The following is an 18865-nucleotide window of genomic DNA, read 5'->3' as shown; positions in this document are numbered from 1 at the left end:
CAGAGAGGAAGGGAGAGGGATAGAGAGTTAGAAACATCGATGAGAGAGAAACATCAATCAGCTGCCTCCTGCACGCCCCCTACTGGGGATGTGCCTGCAACCAAGGTACATGCCCATGACCGGAATCGAACCCTTGAGTCCGCAGGCCGACGCTCTGTCCACTGAGCCAGACCGGTTAGGGCGTCAACACTTATTTTTTATTTTATTATTATTGCCATCCTAATGGGTGGGAAGTAGTATCTCATTGTGGTTTCCCAGTCCTTCTGACTTTCCGGTGTACAAGCCCAGCGTAGGAAGCTGGGAGAGTGCCTGGGACAGCTGGTGCCAAGGGGATGTGGTTGTGCACAGCTGAGAGGACCGGTCACAAGCCGTGACCTTCAGCAAGCCACTTCCCCTGGTTGCACCTAATGGCTTCAGCTGTAGAACTAAGAGAACACATATCTCAAAGGGTGGATGTGAGAGCAGAGAGTACAGTGGGGCCTTGACTTACGAGTGTCCCGACTAACGAGTTTTTTGAGATACTAGCTGTCTCTCGGCCGATTTTTTGCATTGAGTTGATGGAGTAATTCCAGTTAACAAGCTCCTTAACGAGCTCGGTCTCGAACGAATTAAACTCGTAAGTCAAGGCCCCACTGTATTCACGGCTTGTCTGGTTCCCACAGGTCTTGATCGTACTGCATTACAGCTCCCCTGGTGGTCCTAGGGTGTAGAGTGAAAATTCATGCTTTTCCCTCCACTGCTTATTCTGTAGCGGAATCTTGCCCTACCCTGTCTGAGAATTCCCGCTGGGACGCAGGCCCAGATCAGCACTACATTCAAGTCTCTAAACTTGACTTGGTGTCTGATGGGAGCCCAGGGTCAGGCCTCTTCAGGATGGAGGCCTCAATGGGGAAGAAGGGCTTCCCTTTGCCACTGACTTTCTTCCTGTCCACATTTCCCCCTCTCGCCAGCCTTTGGACGCCTTCTGCCCAGACGCAGGGGGGAGGGGACAGGGCAGTTCCTTCTTGGCTAATGGCTTTGCTCTGTTTGGATGACCCAGCAGTGTGTTCAAGTGGCACCCCCTGGTGGAAATGGTGGATATGTGATCTGAGGAGCTCTGAGGCTTTCCCTTTCCTGGGGACCCCTTGGCTGGGTTGGGGAATCTGATCTGCTGTCTTCTCCCTTCCAGAGGGCTTCCAGGTCAACTGAGCACCCATAGCAGACCCTCTGGCTCCACCATCAGAGCTGCCTCTTGCCTTCCAAGCTTCCCAGGAGCCAGGTCCCGGCTTTCCTGGCCTGAGTCAGCCAACGTCCTGGGCAGCCTTTACAAAGGACACTTTTCAAAAGCTGTGAAGTCCCCTCCCGCTCTGGGCTCTTGGTTATCCCCTTTCCCAAGAGGTGGGATAGGGACTTGCAGGCAGCAACAGCCCCCCCCTCCCCCTGAAGAAATGTCTTCACCCATCTCTCTTTTAAAAAAAAAGGCTTTTTATTATAGAGATTTTCAAACATAGGCAACAGCAAAAAGGACATATGATGAAGCCGTATGTGCCAACTTCCACAGTTCTCACAGCCAGTCTTCTTGTTCCATCTCTCCCCTTACATACTGTCACAGGTTTAACTGTTTCTCCTCCCTGCAAAATAATAATAATAAAATAATAATAATAATGTTAAAAAGAAAAAGAGAAACTCCTTTTACTTCTGGTACCAGTGAATGAGACTTTATTTGGGGATACGGTCTTTGAAGATGATGAACTCGAGATGAGGTCATTAGGGTGGACCCTAACCCAACATGACTGGTGTCCTTATAAAAAGGGTAAATTTGGACCCAGACACACACACGCATGCACACGGGGATGCCATTTGAAGACGAAGGCAGAAATTGGGGGGATGTGTCTACAAGCCAAGGGACACCAAGGATTGCCGGCAAACCACCAGAAGCCAGGGAAGGGACGGGACAGATTCTTCAACACAGACTCAGGAGCCAACCCGCTGACACCTTGATCTTGACTTCTGGCCTCCAGAGTTGTGAGCTGATACATCTGTTGTTGAAGTCCCCCCTCCCCCCGGGCCAAATCTGAGGTACTTTGTTATGGCAGTTTGAGCACACACACCCCCCCCCAATTATTTAAAAGCATATTCTAGGCATTGGACCTTTTTTCTGATGCCTCCCCCCCCTTTTTTCCACTAACTCATTCTTTTTTTAAAAATTTAAATTCTTTGTTGTTTAAAGTATTACATGTCTTCTTTTTCCTCCATTGACCTCTTCCCAGCTGCTCCCACCCCCCTTTTTTCCATTTTTAAAAAATTTATTTTTATTAATTTCAGAGAGCAAGGAAGTGGGAAACATCAATGATGAGAACCATTGATTGGCTGCCTCCTACACACCCCCCACTGGGGATCCAGCCCACAATCTGTGCATGCGCCCTGACTGAGAACTGAACCATGACCTCCTCATAGGTCAACGCTCAACCACAAAGCCACACTGCCTGGGCCCTTTTTTCATTCTGACCTGGCTGAGGGACTCCGGTAGAGGGAAACATGTTCTGACCCATTTTTTGAAACCCATTGGGCAGAGGTTGATCATTCGGTTTCCCGATGACTGCTGTAGACAACTGAGCCGTGTTACTTCCAGTTATGAGTATCTAGTCTAGGCCAGGTGCTGTCAGGGCAACAGTTGGGTCTTATTTTAGGCCTTGATGCCTCACAGGGTCGGTCAGAGGCGCAGGGAAAAGCGGGGGACAGCCTGTCTCAAGCCCACACAGCACTTCCTGCTCAGCCTCAGCACCCCTTACTGCTGGCTCCAAATGATTTTTTTTTTTACTTAGTCAAACCCGGTGCTTTAAGGGTCAAACTTTATGTCCACTGAGAATTTTCAAAGAATGTGTTTCAAGTTCTTAAGTCACTCCCAAGAGAAGCATATCAGAGATGTTTTTGGTGAGGGACAGCCCAGCTGGTGGGTGGTCACTGTGGCTGCCAGGCCTGGCTGGGCCTGCACACAGATGACAGATAGTTCTGGGTGACTTCAAAAAAATCAGCCACATTATTTATAGTCTGTATTATGATGGTTATCTTTAAAAATACATTTTTATTGATTCCAGAGAGGGAGAGGGAGAGAGATAAAAACAGCAATGTTGAGAATCATTCATCGACTGCCTCTTGCACATCGCACTGGGGATCAAGCCCATAAACCAAGCATGTGCCCTGACCTGGAATCAAACCGTGACCTCCTGGTTCCTAGGTCAACATTCAACCACTGAGCCATGCCTGCTGGGCTGTATTATGATTATTTTAAAAATTAACTTGGGGGCAAACGACATCAGCAGACTCAAGAATTGGGATACTGGTTTGGTGTTTTAAAAAATGTATTTATTCTCTCATTTATTCACCAGTGATTCCGATTCTGCGCTCAGGGGAAATCATTGTGATGGAAGCTCAGGTGTGCCTACGGCACCTGCTGGTGGACTCAAGCCCGCACATCGGACTGAGGGACCATAACAAATGGGACCCAGATCCTGTTAGGAAAGCAGGTGCACAGCACTATGAACCACCTCCCCGGGCACTAGCTGTCCCAGGCACGCTCCCAGCTTCCTGTGCACACGCTCTCCTAACAGGGTCTGGGTGCCCGAGAGCCAGGAGGTGCCAGCAGGCTCCCAGGAAAGGGCAGTGCTCCCATCCTCCGAGTCCCTGGAGGCTGGCTCACTCTAGGGAAGCTAACGCTGAGACATTCCTATGAACAGCACTGAGGTCGCCCCTTGAGGAGAGAGGTACTGACGGTGCCCAGCACCGAGGAAAGAGCCCGACTTGCCAGATGGAATTATTCACAACATGGCAATGAGCTGCTCTGTTTCTCCTCCGTAATTAAAAAATAAAGCTTATCTTTAAAACAGAAAAGAGAGAATTGGAAGGGAGCTTGATTGGGCTCTCTGCTGAGCTGCCCCTTCCTGGTCATGACCGTGACGCCTGCCTGGCCTGCCCAGCCACTCTGCACGGCCTCAGCTTCCTCCTGGGACGAGGGAGCCTGGATAGTGCTGCCCTCGCAGGGTGGGCACAAGGCCCCCAAACCGGCCAGGTTCTCGGTGTGGCTCAGAGCAGGCACCTGGCATGGAGAGTGCTGCCGGAAGGAAGGCAGCGGATGGGCCTGGGGCGCAGGGTCGGGGCTCAGGGGAAGTCGCAGTAGGGCAAGCGGAAGGGGTAGAGGGGCGTGTAGCGTGAGTCCTGCCAGAGCAACTTCTCCTCCAGAAAGGCCACAGTCTGCAGGGTCAGGACCAGCGTTTGGTGCTTCAGCATGCTGTGCACGTTCAAGCCTGGGGAGGCAGGGAGTGTAGTCAAACGGGGTTGTACCCATCTGGAGCCCCTTTCCCTCCTCCCCGGAGCACTTCCCCTTATAGAGAGACCATGGTCTGACATGGGGTCAAGAGTGCTGCGGCCTGGATTCAAACCCTGGCTGAGCAGCTCACCATGGGGGACCCTGGGCAAGGGACTGTCAACTCCTCAGCTTCTGACTCACAGCCTCCCATGGCCCTGGCTCTGCCCTCTGCTTGGCCATGATTCCCATGGATGGGTACTGACCACAGACAGAGCAGATGAAGGAAAACAATGTACCAAGGGTACCCAGTGGGGCTACAGTTAATAGGGGAGGAGAGAGGAAGGAGGGAGGGTAGGGATGGGACAAGGCAGGTCACGCAGGATCTGGTGGGCCTTGGGGAGGACTTGGGCTCCCCCCTGCTCCCCCCTGCTCCCCCGAGAGTGCAGTGGGAGCCACAGAGAGCTGGAGGCAACAGAGCGATGCGTGCAGACTCAGGTGCTCACAGGTGTCGTCTGGCAGCTGGGGTGGGGGGACAGACTGTGGGGATGAGGGCAGAGGGGGCTGTGCTGATCAAGGCAGGGGGCTGGCTCAGGGTGACAAGAAGCGATCAGATTCTGGATATGTTTAAAGACAGAGCCAACTGTGTGAGCTGACTCACTGGAGTGGAGGGTGACCGCGTGGTGGGGGCCTCAGCCACTGGAAGGAAGGAGATGCCTGAGACCCCATGTGCAGCTACCCAGGAGGCAGCAGGAATGCAATCGGGAGGCTGGAAATCAGTCGACAGGGTGAAAGCTGTGACGTGCTCAGGACACCCCTGATCCAGCCTCTCTGAGTGAGGAGCCAGGTGGGGACAGCCAGCGGGCCCTCGCACTCACTCCACGCCCAGCGCTGTGAACGCAGCTGGACGATGTGGTATCAGAGCATTTAAGAAAGACATCATCCTCCCGGTGCTCCGTTTGGGCCAGTTGAGGATTGGGGAGGGTAGTTACTGTCCAAGGCCACTCAGTTATTGAGAGGCAGATACAGGACTTGAACTGACCCAGGATCTGGGAGTGGACCAGTGCCCTTCACTCACCCACAGCTGGGATCAGGTTGAAGGTCTTAAGCCCTGCTGTGGCTGTCACAATGTTCTGAGGCATGTCCTCGTGCTCTCTGAAAGAGAGGCCAGGAGGTGAGCCCTGCGGAGGATGGAGCTCAGCCCCCACCCCTCTGCCCTGAATGCTCACAAGTCCACCAGGAGCACGGAGTCCCCCCAGCGGCGGTAGCAGGCCAGCTCTGTCAGGTACTGAGGGTCTGCAGTTGGCATCTCCAGGGAGTCCACGATGTGCAGGTTGTCCTGGTGGGAGAAAGGACAGAGGTCTGCGCTACCACCTCTCCCAGGCCCTCTCGGCCCACACACCCAAATACCCCAGGGGCTCCCAATGGGACCGGGGCTATACCTGAGCCAGCTTGATGGTCAGCGCCACTTTGAGGCCTTGCACCCGCATTTTCATGGGCAGCATGTAGTAGTAGCTTGTGGGGCCCCGGGGGCCATGGGCAACACCTCCTGTGGGGACAGAGGTGTGTAAGCAGGTGAGGGCCCCAGCTAGAACTGGAGGTAAAAAATTAGCCCCAGTGGTAGGTGTGAGGGAGGGGGTGGGTAGGCTGCCAGCAGTCAGGCTCAACTTCAGCAAACAGGGCAGGGCCTCAGGTTAGGATGGAGAGGGGAGGCCTGATTGGGCATCACCTGAGACTAGTAACTTCACTTCTCTGGGCCTCTGGTTCTTCAGCCATCAAACCCTGAGTGAGGGCTGTCTACCTGTATGTCCACGCTCCCACCGGGCTCTGGGAATACAGCACAGAACAACATGGAAGGATCCCTGCCCTCACGCCATTCATATTCATACAGAGGCTTGGTTACAGAGGGAATCAGGGCTGGGCATGGCAGCCCAGGAGTCTGGGAGTGGGCGTGGGTGGACAGGGAACCCAAAGGAGGTCAGGGAGGGCTTCCTGGAGGAGTATGGCCCCAACACACCAGAAGGATGAACAGAGTTGACCAGGCAAAGGGGAGATGACTAAGTCAGAGCTATCTGGGCAGAAAGGGTGTGAAGGGGACATGGGGAGTGCCTGAAATGACAAAGTAAGAAGCTCATGCAAAGGCCGCAGAAGCTGGGAGGTTTAGGAAGATCCTCTGAGTGTTGTGTGACGTGTGGGTCAGGAGAGGTGAGATGTGAGGTAGGGCCAAAAGGGGCTGTGGCCATGGTCTGATGAGAGAGGCCAAGGCCGGAGTTGGCTGAAGGTGGGGGAGTCAGGGAGAATCAGGGGATGGGGAAAAGTGAGCGACCCTCAGATCTCTGCCTGCATGTGGGCAGTGAGGTGCGTGGGTCTGAGTCTTGCTGTCCCTGCCCCAGGTGGGCTGATGAGGTAGAGGGAATGGGACCAACAAGACATCACACCAGATGTGTACAAAGAAACAACCAGACCCCGAGTTAGCCCAAGGCCTCCTCCCCGCCCTGCCCACTTGCCTCCTCGCCAGATTGGGGAGCGGATACTGCCATGCCTTGCACGCCCACTGCCTTTCTGTGGCCAGGGCTTCCGGCCACCGCCCCGCACCTCAGCTCTAGTCTTGGTCTTGGCATAGCTCTGTGGACACAAAGTGAGGAGGGGTCAGGTTCCTGAGGCAGATGTCATTGCAGCCAAAAGGTACCAAGCCCAGGAATATAGCTGTGACCTGGATGGACTGGGCCTGCCACTGGGGAGCCAGAGAGGAGACACAGAGAATGGGGCTCTATCAGGACAAGCACAGATCACGTTCAGAGGGAGGAAGGACAAAGAAATCAAGAGTTCCCTCCTGCACTCCAGAATGTCAGTCTCAGAAAGGGAGGAACTCTGCTGCCTGCATCAGTAGGTGCTCAGTATTTTTTGGAATAATTCCAATGGGGCTGCAACTGAAAGGAAAGTGGAGCTTGGGGACAGACACGAGAGAGAATCAGAGGGAGGTGCAGGGTGGGGGACCATGAGGAACTTCCAATGCCGGGTTAACCACTATTCCTAGAGCAACAAGGAGCCAGGGAGGGTGTGGCAGGGGGAGAGCTCGCTGGACTTCTGAGGTGGGCAGACGGAAGGTGGAGAGATCCTGACTGATAACGGCTTCTTCAATCTCGGCATAAAACCCAAGGTCTTCACCATGACTCCTGCTGACCTCTGAGCTCCACTGGGCTGTTTTTGGCCCTTGCCACAGGGCATTTGCATATGCTGTCCCCGCTACCTCCACCCCAGCCCCACTATCCCCTTCACCCAGTTCTTTTAAAAAAATGTATTTTTTATTGATTTCAGAAAAGGGAGAGGGATAGAAACATCAATGATGAGAGAGCATCACTGATCAGCTGCCTCCTGCACACCCCACACTGGGGATTGAGCCCATGACCCGGACATGTGCCCTGACCCGGAATCTAACTGTGACCTCCTGGTTCCTAGGTTGACGCTCAACCCCTGGGCCACGTCGGCTGGGCTCACCTAGTGACTCTTACTGCAAACCTGAGGTTAAATATCCCTTCTGTGGGATAACTTCCCTAATCAGACATTTACAGGTAATACTACATGATTCCTGTTCACCTCTCCACCTAAACCGTGAGCTGCATGAGGGCAGGGATCTCTCCTGTCCCGTCCTCGAGCACCATGCCCGTGCACAGCGGGTGTTCAGAAAATGCCTGGCAAACGACCATCAGTGAATGGTCAGGAGAGAGAAGGTGGGGCCAAGCCCAGTAGTCCAGAGACAACACACGGAGGGGCTTCCACACCTCACCCCACTCAGGACACTCACAATTCTCTTGAAGTTCTTCTGCCACATGGCGACCTGGTGCAGGATATCCAGCCTGTGGAGGAAGGAGACACGAGATGTCTCCCTCAACTTAACACCTTCCCACAGTCCCCACCCCACTAGATGAAAACCCAGGCTCCCCCCTTCCCCCGCCAGGGCTCTGTGTGATCTGCCTCAGCCTTTCTTTGACCCCAGGTCTTGCCGCCTTCACACTGCCCTCCATTCCATTCTGTCAAATGGAGTCTGGCCTCCAGGCCTTTGCACTTGCTGTTCCCTCTGCCTGAAATGCTCTTCCCCTGACTGGCTCCTTCTCAGCCTACAGGTCTCAGCCCAAACATTATCACCCAGAGAAGCTCCCTTGCAAAAGAGAGAGCTACACTGTCCTCCTTTCCTACCACTACAGCTTACTTAATGCCACCTTCTCTGTGAACTGGTTTGACTCTTTAGCCCTGCGCTGTCCCATTCAGTAGCCACTGGCCACACGTGCAGCTACTGAACACCTAAACTGTGGGCAGTGCCACATGTTAAAATTACAATATTTTAGCTACATCAGGTTAAATAAATTATATTATTGAAGGCAATCTCACTTGTTTCTTCCTGTTGTAAAAAATGTGGCTACCAGCTGAATTTAAATTACACATTGTGTGGCTCACATTGTGTGGCTGCACTGGACACAGCTGCCAGAGTTAATAGTATGCCAGGGGTTGGAACACTATGGCCAATAGGCCAAATCTGGCCTGCTGCCCCTTTTTGTAAATATGTTTTACTGGAACACAGCCATGGTCATTCGCTTACGTATCATCTTTGGCTGCTTTTTGCACTACATTGGTAGAGATCAATAGTTGCCATGGAGATGTTAGTCTGCAAAAGCTGAAGTACTTACTATTTGACCCTTCCTCTAGATCAGTGGTTCTCAACCTTGGCTGCACGTTAGAATCACCTGGGAATCTTTTTAAAATCCTGATTTCTGGGCCTCATCCTCCAGAAATTCTGTTTCTTTGTTATGGGGTGGAGCCACAACATTAGTAACAAAGAAACAGAATTTCCGGAGAACGAGGGCCAGAAATCAGGATTTTAAAAAGATTCCCAGGTGATTCTAATGTGCAGTCAAGGTTGAGAAACACTGCTCTAGATTGTAAGCAACATCAGTGTTCATTCACTACACCTAGAATGGAATCTGGCGTATAATAGGTGCTTCATAAATATTTACAGAACAAAATATGTTGTTTTAAAATGTCTTTGTCACCTTCTACTAGATTAGGACTCTGTCCAGAGGCAAACCATACCAATAAGAGTAGGAGTAATGAGTTAATAGCACCTATTATGGTACCAGACACTATGCACATGGGATGCATCATACACCTGGGCAAGCAGTAACCCAGCCCTGGGAGCTGGCCCACATTAGGTTGATATCCTGGCTTTAAAGCTTACAAGCTGTGTGACCAAATTTCTTAATATGTCTGTGCTCAGTTTCCTTATCTACAAAACAAGGCTAATAGAACCCCTTCCTAGTGTTGCTATGAGATCTAGTTAACGAAAATGCAAATAGGCTGTGCCGGGCACACAGATAGGATTTAGACACTGTTAGGAACCGATTTTTGCAAAAACCAGTAACAGCAATGATAATCAACATGTCTATTGAACTTATGTGCCAGAATTATCTCATTTAATCATCACGGCAACCTCCTGATGTTTGATAGAATGGGGGAAGGCAGGATTTGAAAGAGGTTCTGCATCCCTAACCCCTGCAAGCTCCAGAGTTCTGCCTCCTGAACCGGCCTAGAGGAAGTTACCTCTCAGCTCTCAACCTCACCACGCTGCCGCAGGAAAAATCATCCCCCCGTTTTTTTTTTTCAATTAGCAATAATCGCGCCCCGGATAAACCTCATTGCCACTGCGCAAAGCTATCATCATCCCCTTTTGACAGGTGGAGAAACTAAAGAGGCTGCAGCCCAGGTCAACCTGATTCCTAAAGCCGCGCTCACTGTCCCTTTGCCACGCAATTCACCATTTCAGCTCTCAGTTCACCTTGGCGCCGTGGAGAAAACGTCGGGGTGCAGATCGGCCAGACCTACGCGCTCCTGCTCGAAGCCCCGCAGGGACTCGACCCAGGCCTGCACCGGCCGGCGGTGTGAGGGTACCGGGAGCTCGCATTTTCGCAGTACCGGTGCCTGGGGACCTGCAGCAATTGGTAAGTCAGGGGTCTGGGGAAAGGGTTCGTGCTCCCAAGAGGGGCGACCCCGCAACCTCACCCGCGCTCGCCACCGGCTCCGGCTTCTCCGGCGGCTGCACTGCCTCTTCCGCCAGCACGTTCAGCCGCTGTAAACGGTGGGCGAGAATGAGAGGCGACCCGTGCACCCTCCAACCCTGGTCCTTCGACCCCGCTCCCAGTCCCGGCCTCACCTGGCAGCGGGTGGGCGGAAGCCAGGCCCGCGCCCCGGCCCGGACTAGCCGCAGCATCGCGAAGCAGCCCCGCACGCCCCGAGGTCAAGGCTCTCTCTCCGCGCGCGCGGCGCCCAGTGATGACGTCACGTAGCGCCGCCGCCGGCTCCGCCCACGTTCGGGGCCGAAAAGCAGAGCGTCTACTGCAGAGTGAAGACGCCGAGACCCACCGCCATCCCAGGACCCCCATTTTCATTCCTGGCCTAAAGGGCCCTCTGCGACACCTGGGAACGCAACCCCACAGCATGGAGCCCCCCAGGCCTCCCCTTCCCCTTCGTAGAGCCTGTGCTCGTTCAGCCAATGAGCGTTAAGTCTGCAGAAGTGGCCCGCCCATGGCTGGGAGGTCCTGGGCGGACACCTAAGGGAATTGACCAATAACCTTTAAGCTTTGGTGTAAGTCACGCCCTCCAGGACCCGCCCACTTTAGCCGCCTAGGCTCCGCGGGTTTTGCTCTATTCAATGAGAGGTTTTGCTTGTTTGTTGACTTGCGGGGTCTTACTTTCTACAGGAAGCCCTCAGGACTGAGCCTGCAGGGCAGTGCCTATCCGCTTAGATTCCTCGGGGACGGGCTGTGTCCGTCCCCCCGCCCCCCCCCCATCCTCCCAGTTTAGGTCTGTGTCTCCCGCACGCCCTAGGCCAGGTTCCTGTCCCGTCAGAGCACTGCCAGGCTCTCCAAGGAAACAGCAAAGTGGAGAGTCCAGAGATCCCGGATCGCCTTTCTTGTCGCCCACCCTTTCAACAGAAATCCAAATGCTCATTTATAAATCCTCTGCCTCGTTCCCCGCACGACCTCCAGGGGCGCTACGAGCCCATAGCAGCCTTCCCTTCCCGGTCAGGCCTGATCACCAGGGAGTCGGTGTGGTCTGCACCGACCTCAGTCAGTCTTCCTCTCTGGAAAATGGGGCGGTTGTGGGACTTTAATGAAATAAATGGAGGCAAAGCGTGTCATGCTTGTCACAAGGTAAAAACTGAATACATCGCATTATTATCATTATTATTAAAGGTGAATTTTGTCATCAAAGTGAGGCAAGAACCAAGGCAGGGATGAGGGTGGACCCTGGAGGGTTTGAATGACATGTTAAAGATACAGGCTTTTTTTTTTTTGCAACTGATATATAACATGAATATTTGTATGAATTGATCATTAAAACTTACAATGTATTTCATTGTGTATTCTATTCCTGCAAGAATAACTGAATGTGTGTTTAAAATTCCACACTCTTTGCAATTTAAAAGTCTTTTAGTCCTTTGTTTTGCAGAATTTCATTTAGTCATTTTCTGTTTGTGTCGGTAATTTGCACCTGGTAAAAAAAAATTTTAAAACTACAAATGGGCCCTAACTGGTTTGGCTTAGTGGATAGAGCGTCGGCCTGCAGACTGAAGGGTCCCAGGTTCGATTCCAGTCAAGGGCATGTCCATGGTTGCAGGCACACCCCCACTAGGGGGTGTGCAGGAGGCAGCTGATTGATGTTTCTCTCTCATCGATGTTTCTAACTCTCTATCCCTCTCCCTTCCTCTCTGTAAAAAATCAATAAAATATATATTTTAAAAATTACAAATGGGTAACTAGCACCAAAAAAATCTGTTTTCTCTAACCTCTGTCCCCTGACCCCAACTCAGTTCCCTTCCCAGAAGTCACCACCACAAATAGCTGTGTGTCTCCTCTCAGAACCAGTTTGATTTTACAGGCAGATCGCCAGGGAGTTAAGATTTTTTGTGATGAATGATGGAATGGCACTTAGTTGCTTAATGATTATATTAGGCACCTACTGTATACCACTGGAGTAAAGCCAGTAGACACCCTTGAGATATAGTCCAGTGGAGAAGGCTGAGGGATTGGCATTGGCGGGGGTTGTCTTCAGGGTCTGTGGGATGAGGTCTCAGAGTTGGCTTCTCTGAAGCTGTAACCTGGGAGTTAAGGGTTGAGGGTCCATTGGCAGTTTGTCCAGAGAAGAAAAGGTGTTCCAGGCTGAGGGAACATAGTTTACGAAGCCTGGGAATGAGTAGGGGGTGACAGGGTGGAGAGCCGAACCTTCCTGATGGCCACATGCTTTGTTTTCAACTCCTTCACTTATGTTGAACCCACGTCTGGGTCTTTGCAAGAATATCCCTGAAAGAATAATTGTGGATGTGCGTTTAACATTCCACAGTTCCTTCTGCTTCGAGCATACTTTTCCCAGAGCTCCACATGGCTTGATCTCTCACTTCCTTTGATTCTTTTCTCAAAAGGTCACCTCTAGCAAGAAGCCTGTCTTGACCACCCTATTTTTTTGTCTTTTTCGATTGACCATCCTTTTTAAAATTGCAGTCCCCACCCCTTGCCCTTTTGACTCCCTCATCTTGCCCCACTTTTCCCATCAGTATCTATGTTCTAGCATCCTACATAATCCTCCCCTTTTTAAATGCTTTTTGTCTGTTTTCCCCATTAGAATATAAACTTCTCCAGGGTAGAAATTATTTATATATACATATATATATATATATATATATATATATATATATATTGATTTCATAGAGGAAAGGAGAATGAGAGAGAGACAGAAACATCAATGATAGAATCATTGATTGGCTGCTTCCTGCACGCCTTCTACTGAGGATCAAGCCAGCAACTCTGGCATGTGTCCTAACAGGGAATTGAACCTCGACCTCCTGGTTCATAAGTTGATGCTCAGCCACAGAGCCATGCCAGCCAGGTTCCAAGTCAGAAAGAAATGTTGCTCCCTTTTGTTCCCTGCTATAGCCCAGCATGCAGCCTAGTACCTGTGACACAGTAGGGGCTCAATCCATGTTTCTGAAGCCAATTCCTTCTCATTGCCCTGTTGCAGAGGTATTACCAGAGACAGAGAAAGCACTCCCATTGGATTAAGGTCTCTATCCCCCTGAAGTCACAGGCGCATAAGGTACCCAGTAAATGATAATTTACCCAATGGCACTGGAGTCACATAGACACAGGTTCAAATCCAGGGGCTGCTGCTAATTGGCCGCACGTTTATCGGCAAGTGGTTAGCTCTTCCGGAGGTCTAATTAGTAAGTGTGACACACACAAACCTTCCCCCCCTGAGCTGTGTGGAGGATCAGAGTTCTCTTTCCTTCCATTTGTACTCCCCACTGTCCCTTTTCTCCTACAGAGGGAACCTATAAACAGGGATCAGATCACATCCCTCCTCTGCTCAGAACCCTCTTACTTCCCATTTCCCTTAGAGCCAAAGCCACAGTCCTCCCTGCATCCGACAAGGCCCTTCAGGACTTGTGCTCACCGCCTCCCACCCTCCTCCTCTGTCACTCTTTGGTTTCTGGCCACAGTGGTCTTATCACCAGACCTGTCACTCCCACGCCAGTCTCAGGGCCTTTTCATCTGTCATTCCTTCTGCCTGGACCACTCTCCCCTGAATGTCTTCATGGCTCACTCCCTCATCTCCTTTAAGGTCACCTTCTCAGATGACACTGGGTCTAAAATCACTGCTCCCTTCCTACCTTATTTTCTGCTGCCTTCCCAGGTGTCATTTGTTTCCAGAACGTTCACCATATACTAACAGACGACACCGTGTTCTTATTTTCCTGATGCTTGTCTGTCTCCCCCACTAGAACGTCAGCTCCTAGAACAGGGTTCTTTGTTTCTTTCACTGCTGGACTCCATTGCTAAGAAGGGCACCCAGTATGTTCTCCGTACATAGTAATTGAACAAATAGGATGTACAGAAAGCACTTTGCACAGGGCTCTGCACCTCTCCCCCACCCCCGCCCCCGGCAGCATATTGATTTTTGAGCCTTTAATGAAAGAGGAATAATGACCTTGAGACCTGCATACTGCAAGGCTCAAAGTTTGGCCATTTTGGCCTAAGCCTTGGTGGAGGTCAAAGGTCAACATGTCCAGCTCAGGCCTGTGGATCAAAGGCTCAACAGCAGGTAACCTCTGTCTCCAGTATCAGCCTTGTGACCCTGCTGGCCACAAGCATGACAGCAATTTAGGGAAGACACATCATAAACTGGAGGGCCCCCCAACATCTGGTCTTTCCTAGGGCTCCCCCATCACTGTGCAAAGGTTTTCACAAAGGCCAGAGGTCAAGGCTGCAATGTTGGGGGCAGCCCTCAGAAGATGCAGAGCATGGGTGCAGGCTTGATGGGGGGGGGATCTGACCTACTGGGGGGAGCTGTCTAAAGTGCCCCCTCGCCACCTGCCAGAACATCTGCTGTGTGTTTGCAGCTCAGTTTGTGGGTAACTGCCAAGCCCTGGAGGAGGAGTCTCCCATTGAGTCACCCCTCCACCCCCAGGATGGGCCTGATTTGCATAGTCATTTCCATGCCATTTTAGTTACCTTCAGTTTAACCGCAATAGGAATTTGGAGAAAAGAAAGAAAGAAGAAAAAAAAAAAAGGCACAGAACCAGCACTCCAGTCAGGTCTTGGCAGAAATTCAGACTCTCCTCAGGGCTTGAAACCCTGGGGAGGGCACATGGGCTCATTGGGTCTCAATTTCCTCCTCTGTGAAGTGAGGTGTAATTGAGCCTACCTCACAGGGTGTGTGCCCAGCTTGAGCCTGTGTACCCTCAGACACCCACTTCCCCCGCCGACCCTGTCCCGTGGCTCGGGGCTGACCCCTGCACACATTTCCCTTGTCCACTGGTTTCTGCCCAGCTTTTACCAGTGGCAGGCACTGAGGGTAGATTGGAAGGCAGGAGGATGGGAGAAGCCAGAATATTTCTTCCAAACGGCTCTTGGCAACATCTCCCACTGGATAAGGCCTGCCTAAGTGCTCATTTCTTTTTTTTTTAAATATATTTTTATTGATTTCAGAGAAGAAGGGAGAGGGAGAGAGATGGAAACATCAATGATGAGAGAGATTCATTGATTGGCTGCCTCCTGTACACCCCCCACTGGAGATCGAGCCCAAAACCTGGACATGTGCCCTGACCGGAATTGAACCATAACCTCCTGGTTCATAGGTCGACGCTCAGCCACTGAACCACACTGGCCAGGCCCTATGTGCTCATTTCTAGTCTCACCCTGTTTACACTTTGGTTTCGTATCTATGTAACCAACCCCTGTATTAAATCCCCTCTGTTTGAAATATTTCTATTTTTCTGATGTAAGGCAGCTGTGAGGGATTGTGTTTGTTTTTGTTTTAAGATACAATTTAGAGACAATGAAGTCTCCCCGTATCAGTGTACAGTTCTGCAAGTTTCCACAGACATATCTAGTCATGTAACCACCACCACAATCAAGGCATAAAATGGTTCCATTACCAAAAACTTTCCCCTTCTGCAGTCAAGTCCTCCCTAACCCCCAGGCCCTGCCAGTTACTGGTCTGTTCATAGTCCCTGTAGTTTGGCCTTTTCTAGAACGTCATAGAAATGGAATCATGCAGCCTGTAGCCTTTGGTGTATGGCTGCTTTCCCTCCTTATGATGCATTTGAGATTCATCCATGTTGTTATTTATAACTGGCTCCTTCCTTTTGGAACTGGTGGTTCCAAATATATTCCTGAGTGACCTGTGTAAGGAGGGACTGCAGTTTGTCTCCATTCCCTAGTTAGGGCAGCTGCTGTGATGTTTGTTTGTTTTTTAATCCTCACTGGAAAGTATCCCTTCCATTGATTTTTTTTTTTTTTTTTTTTTTTTAGAGAGAGTGGAGGAAGGGAGGAGAAGGAGAGAGAGAGAGAAAAACCTCGATACAAGAGATTATTACCTCTGCCACGTGCCCTGACTGGGCTATGGATTGAATCTGCAACCAAGGTACGTGACCTAGACCGGGAATCGAACCTGAGACTCGTCGGGCTTGTCCTCTAACCACTGAGCAAAACTGCCAGGGCTGCTGTGAGCTTTTCATGAGCCAATATTTGCAAAATGTTTTTTTTTTTTTAATTTTTTTTTAATTTTTTTATTTATTTATTTATTTTTTTAATATGTTTTATTGATTTTTCTACAGAGAGGAAGGGAGAGAGATAGAGAGTCAGAAACATCAATGAGAGAGAAACATCTATCAGCCGCCTCCTGCACGCCCCGCCACTGGGGATGTGCCCACAACCAAGGTACATGCCCTTGACCGGAATCGAACCTGGGACCCCTGAGTCCGCAGGCCGACGCTCTATCCACTGAGCCAAACCGGTTCTGGCTGCAAAATGTTTAGGACAGTAACTGGCGCCGTAAAAATGTGTGAGCCGTTACATTTATGCTGGTGGCGGGGAGGGGGGCGGGGGCGGTCCTGAGAAGTGGGCCCCAGGTGTTCCCCTCCCCCTCACGGCTTGCCTCTCCTGTCCCTTGTCCTGTCCGGAAGACAGAGCCCACCCTTCCCAGGCTGGAAGGGCCGAGACGGCATCTGGTGCAGACGTGGCAGGAACTCGGCCCATCCCTGAAGCTGAAAGTGGGCCCCAAGCCCATGGATGGAGGAAACGTCTGCCAAGATCAGCATCTGGAAAGCTTCTCTGCAGCTGGGGCCCCTTCCCCCAGTGCCGGGGTGATGATGAGAAAGTTGGGACCTGTCTCAGACACTTCTTTTTATGCAGTGTCTCCTGCCAAAAGCGGAGAGCTGGGGGTGGGGTGACAGCAGAGAGCCAGAGAGGCTTGAGGACAGGCCTGGGCCTCCTTGACCTGGGGGAGTTCAAAGAATCAGAGATCAGAGGGTTTCCCTCACCTGGATCACAGAGAAGAACATCCTATCTCACCAACGACCCATGTGGTCCCGAGTAGTGACCATCATCCTTCTGTCCTGACCCTCTGGGGCAGGGAAGGGGTCGCTGCATCAGGACTGGGGATAAACAAATTCAAATCCTCCCACTACTGTGTACCTCAGCTTCTTCATCTTTAAATTGGGGTGAGAAGGAAAAGGCAAAACTGTGGAGAGAGTAAAAAGATCAGGGGTGCCCAGGCCAGTGCGGCTCAGTGGATTGGGCATCATCCAGTGCACCAAAAGGTTGCTGGTTCTATTCCTGGTCAGATCACATGCCTGGGTTTGGGGCTCGATCCCGGTAGGGGGCATGTAGAAGGCAGCCTATAGATGTTCCCCTCTCACATTGATGTTTCTCTTTCTCTCTCCCTCTCCCTTCCTCTCTCTCTAAAAATCAATAAACTATTCTTAAAAAAAAAAAAAGATCAGGGGTTACCAGGGGTTTGGGGGTAGGGAGGGATGAACAGGCAAAGCACGAAGAATCGCCAGAACCGGTTTGGCTCAGTGGATAGAGCATCGGCCTGCGGACTCAAGGGTCCCGGGTTCGATTCCCGTCAAGGGCATGTACCTTGGTTGCGGGCACATCCCCAGTGTGGGGCGTGCAGGAGGCAGCTGATTGATATTTCTCTCTCATTGATGTTTCTGGCTCTCTGTCCCTCTCCCTTCCTCTCTGTAAAAAATCAATAAAATATATTTAAAAAAAAAAGAACTAGGTCTTAAAAAAAAAAAAAAAGCACGAAGAATCTTTAGGGGAGGGAAACCATTCTGTATACGTACAAGTGACTATATGTTTCACCAAACCCACAGGAGGTGCAACACCAAGAGCAAACCGCAGGGTAAATTCTGAATTTGGGTGCTAATGGGGTATCAATGTAGGCTCATCAATTATAACCAACGCACCTCTGTGGTGCCATGTTGACAGAGGGGGAGGCTTTGCATGCCTGAGGGCAGGGGGCGGGGGTATATGAGAAATCGCTGTACTTTCCGCTCGATTTTGCTGTGAACCTAGAACTGTCCTAAAAATAAAGCCTATTTAAAACAATAGGATGATGATAATATTCCCCACCTCCTAGGATTGGGAGGGTTCGGAGTTGCACTCAGAATAGTCTGTGTCACGTGAGCATTAGCCATTGTCAGTGGCCCTATCACCAGTGGAGGCTGCTCCGAGTCTCTTCACCTCTAGTTTCCCTTCCTGGTAGCTCCCCAAGAGGAGGGCCATTTCCTTCTTCGTCTGCTGTTCTCTCTCAGGAGTCCCCTTAGAGCAGCTTTCCCTGTGACTCCATCTCCCCCACCCCGGCCGACTCTCAGGAAATCCAGGCCTCCCGTGTTTTCCAGTTCTCCAGCCCGTTCCCTCAGCTGACCCAGCCGAGACCTTGTGTTGCCCCAGAAGTGGGAGGTGGGAGGGCTGAGAAGAGGGGACGGAAGTTGCTTATGGGTGTATCTCTGTGTCTCTGAGGATATCACCTTTGTCTAGTAGCCATGGTCTCTCTAACAGACGCCAGATATGTCTGTGGCCTTGACATCATCCCCACCCCCAGGTCCCTGGGGGGATGGCAAACTGCTGAGCCAGCCCAGGCAAGTGTGTGGGGGGGTCACTTCCTCCCCAGTCTTCAGGTCCCCACAAAGAGCTGAGATTTCCGCTCTGATAGCTCCCCGTCGAGAAGAGACCCAGTTTGCTC

At 51.3% G+C, this 18865-nt stretch overlaps 1 protein-coding gene across 3 annotated transcripts; it reads right to left on the bottom strand.

The window, feature by feature from the left end:
* Window positions 1-1446: 1446 nt before the first annotated feature.
* On the bottom strand, window positions 1447-10578 carry MRPL4 (mitochondrial ribosomal protein L4). 3 transcript variants are annotated; one of them, XR_011471574.1, is made up of 10 exons: window positions 10488-10578; window positions 10337-10403; window positions 10113-10263; window positions 8088-8139; window positions 6790-6907; window positions 5725-5831; window positions 5512-5621; window positions 5361-5437; window positions 4076-4283; window positions 1447-1610 (listed from the first exon to the last, which is right to left on the bottom strand). XR_011471574.1 is itself a non-coding variant. In XM_070415999.1 (9 exons), exons 1-9 carry the CDS (start codon window positions 10542-10544, stop codon window positions 1594-1596), a joined length of 756 nt encoding a protein of 251 aa, XP_070272100.1. In that variant the 5' UTR covers window positions 10545-10578; the 3' UTR covers window positions 1447-1593. The 3 variants fall into 3 exon arrangements, 2 of the variants coding, with proteins under 2 accessions (XP_070272100.1, XP_070272099.1); XM_070415999.1 differs by lacking the exon at window positions 4076-4283; XM_070415998.1 differs by lacking the exon at window positions 1447-1610 and having other exon boundaries at window positions 3324-4283.
* Between the last annotated feature and the right edge of the window lie 8287 nt (window positions 10579-18865).

This window comes from Myotis yumanensis, unplaced genomic scaffold (assembly GCF_028538775.1).
Source record: "Myotis yumanensis isolate MYYU_CA2020_CCGP unplaced genomic scaffold, mMyoYum1.0.hap1 SCAF_5, whole genome shotgun sequence".
NCBI lineage: Eukaryota > Metazoa > Chordata > Mammalia > Chiroptera > Vespertilionidae > Myotis > Myotis yumanensis.
The sequence above is the reverse complement of the archived record's forward strand: the minus strand, read 5'-3'. Positions and strand labels throughout refer to the sequence as shown.